A 1,589-nucleotide genomic window follows, 5' to 3' on the forward strand; every position below is an offset into this window, starting at 1 on the left:
TAACAGTAGGGTGACCTCCATCAGCCGTGATAAGAGATACAGTAGTAGGTGTGAGGTTGAATTCAGGAACCTTAGTAAGGGCTTCCATGGTAATCACACAGGCCTGAGCTCCTGAATCTAGTAATGCTTGGAATGCATGGGAAGATTTGTTGAGACGTACAGATATAGCATTGTCGTGATTACCGGAGTCGTTGAGAGTGACAGCAGCAACGACAGACGGAGAGGCAGCTTTGCAACACCATGCACTATGATTCTTCTTGCCACAACGCATACATTCTTTGCCAAAGGTATCATAGTCTCTAGGACAATATAGAGTAGGGACATGCACCAGACCACAGAAGAGGCAACGTTCATGTTGTACAGAACCACAGCAGGTGGCAGCAGTGTGACCATCAGAAGATAAGCAGCGACCACACTTGGACTCGATGATAACCTTGTTGAGAGGGTGCTGTAAGATAGTGGAGTCGTCACGTTGACGTTTAACTCTAGGCCGGTTAGTCGCTGAAGAGGACCATGTTGCACCGGTAGGACCGACCGAGGTAGATGTATTACCAGGATAGGGCTTTGAGTCATACGGGGGATTAGCCACAGGATAAGTCTCGGACTGAGCAGTAATAGCATGAATAGAAGAGTGCTTGTGATGATCCCAATGAACTCCACACCAGGCCATAGTAGCTTCGGTGAGTTGCTTATAACTCATAACTCCAGGTTGACGATATCCTCTCTCGTCCAGATAGCTTTTACACTTAGTAGGTACAGCCTGGTACATACGACAGCGTAGTTCTTGTTCGGAGAGGCGAGGGACTTTGCGTGATCTTGCCACTTCACGGGACAAGCTCTCAAAGCGAGACCAGAACTTGAGGAATGTGGTGCCTTTTTCTAGCCAGAGAGAAGTCCAACGATCTTCCAGTTGATCCCCATCAGAGCCGTTATAAATACCACCTAGGAAGTTCCACGCACCTTCAGTTAGAGTAGACCAATAATCTGAGTGGGCTGAATAGGGGTCTCGAAACTGGCTTGGGTCAACAGGGGAGTCTTCTTCGTGACAGTCCAGTAGACGTTGCAAGTCGATGGACAAGTTGTGTCGTAGAAGGAAATAACGCCATCTAGGGTCTGACCAAGTAAACCCCGTAGATCGAATGAGCTTGGCATGAAACTCAGTAAGACTAGTTATATCGTCTTGACCTTCCCAAGGATGACCAAGAACAGGAGTAGTCCAGTTCACATCCTTCACGACTTGACCGACTTCGTCAGGGGTAGTGGTCTTCTTCCAAGAATCATCAGCAGACCAGTTATTTGACCCATGATACTCATATTCCTTCTTCTGGGCATCATCGTCGTAGGACGGCCAGGGAGGGGACGTGAGACGGGGAGCATGTTCCGGCATTTCCGACGGGGCAGCCGACGGGTGTACCGATATAGCAGCAGCAGGTAGGCGATGTTGTTGACCATGACTAACAAGATGTTGACGAGAAGGGTGAACAGGTGGTTGGGCAATAGAGACTCGTTGTGAGGGGACATGAGGCGGAGCCGAAGGACCTTCACCGGGTTGAGGATGTACAGGACTGTCCATGTTAGCAACTAGCTGG

The 1,589-nt window shown here is 49.2% G+C and overlaps 1 protein-coding gene across 1 annotated transcript; it reads right to left on the reverse strand.

Moving 5' to 3' along the window:
- Positions 1-15: 15 nt before the first annotated feature.
- Pmar_PMAR022174 (hypothetical protein) lies at positions 16-1,387 on the reverse strand (the record flags this gene model as incomplete). The annotated part of the gene is made up of 1 exon (XM_002764340.1): positions 16-1,387. A coding segment is annotated over one exon (1,372 nt), but the record flags the coding sequence as incomplete, so codon positions are not given.
- Positions 1,388-1,589: the final 202 nt, after the last annotated feature.

The sequence above is a fragment of the Perkinsus marinus genome (assembly GCF_000006405.1).
Source record: "Perkinsus marinus ATCC 50983 genomic scaffold scf_1104296977970, whole genome shotgun sequence".
Classification (NCBI taxonomy): domain Eukaryota; phylum Perkinsozoa; order Perkinsida; family Perkinsidae; genus Perkinsus; species Perkinsus marinus.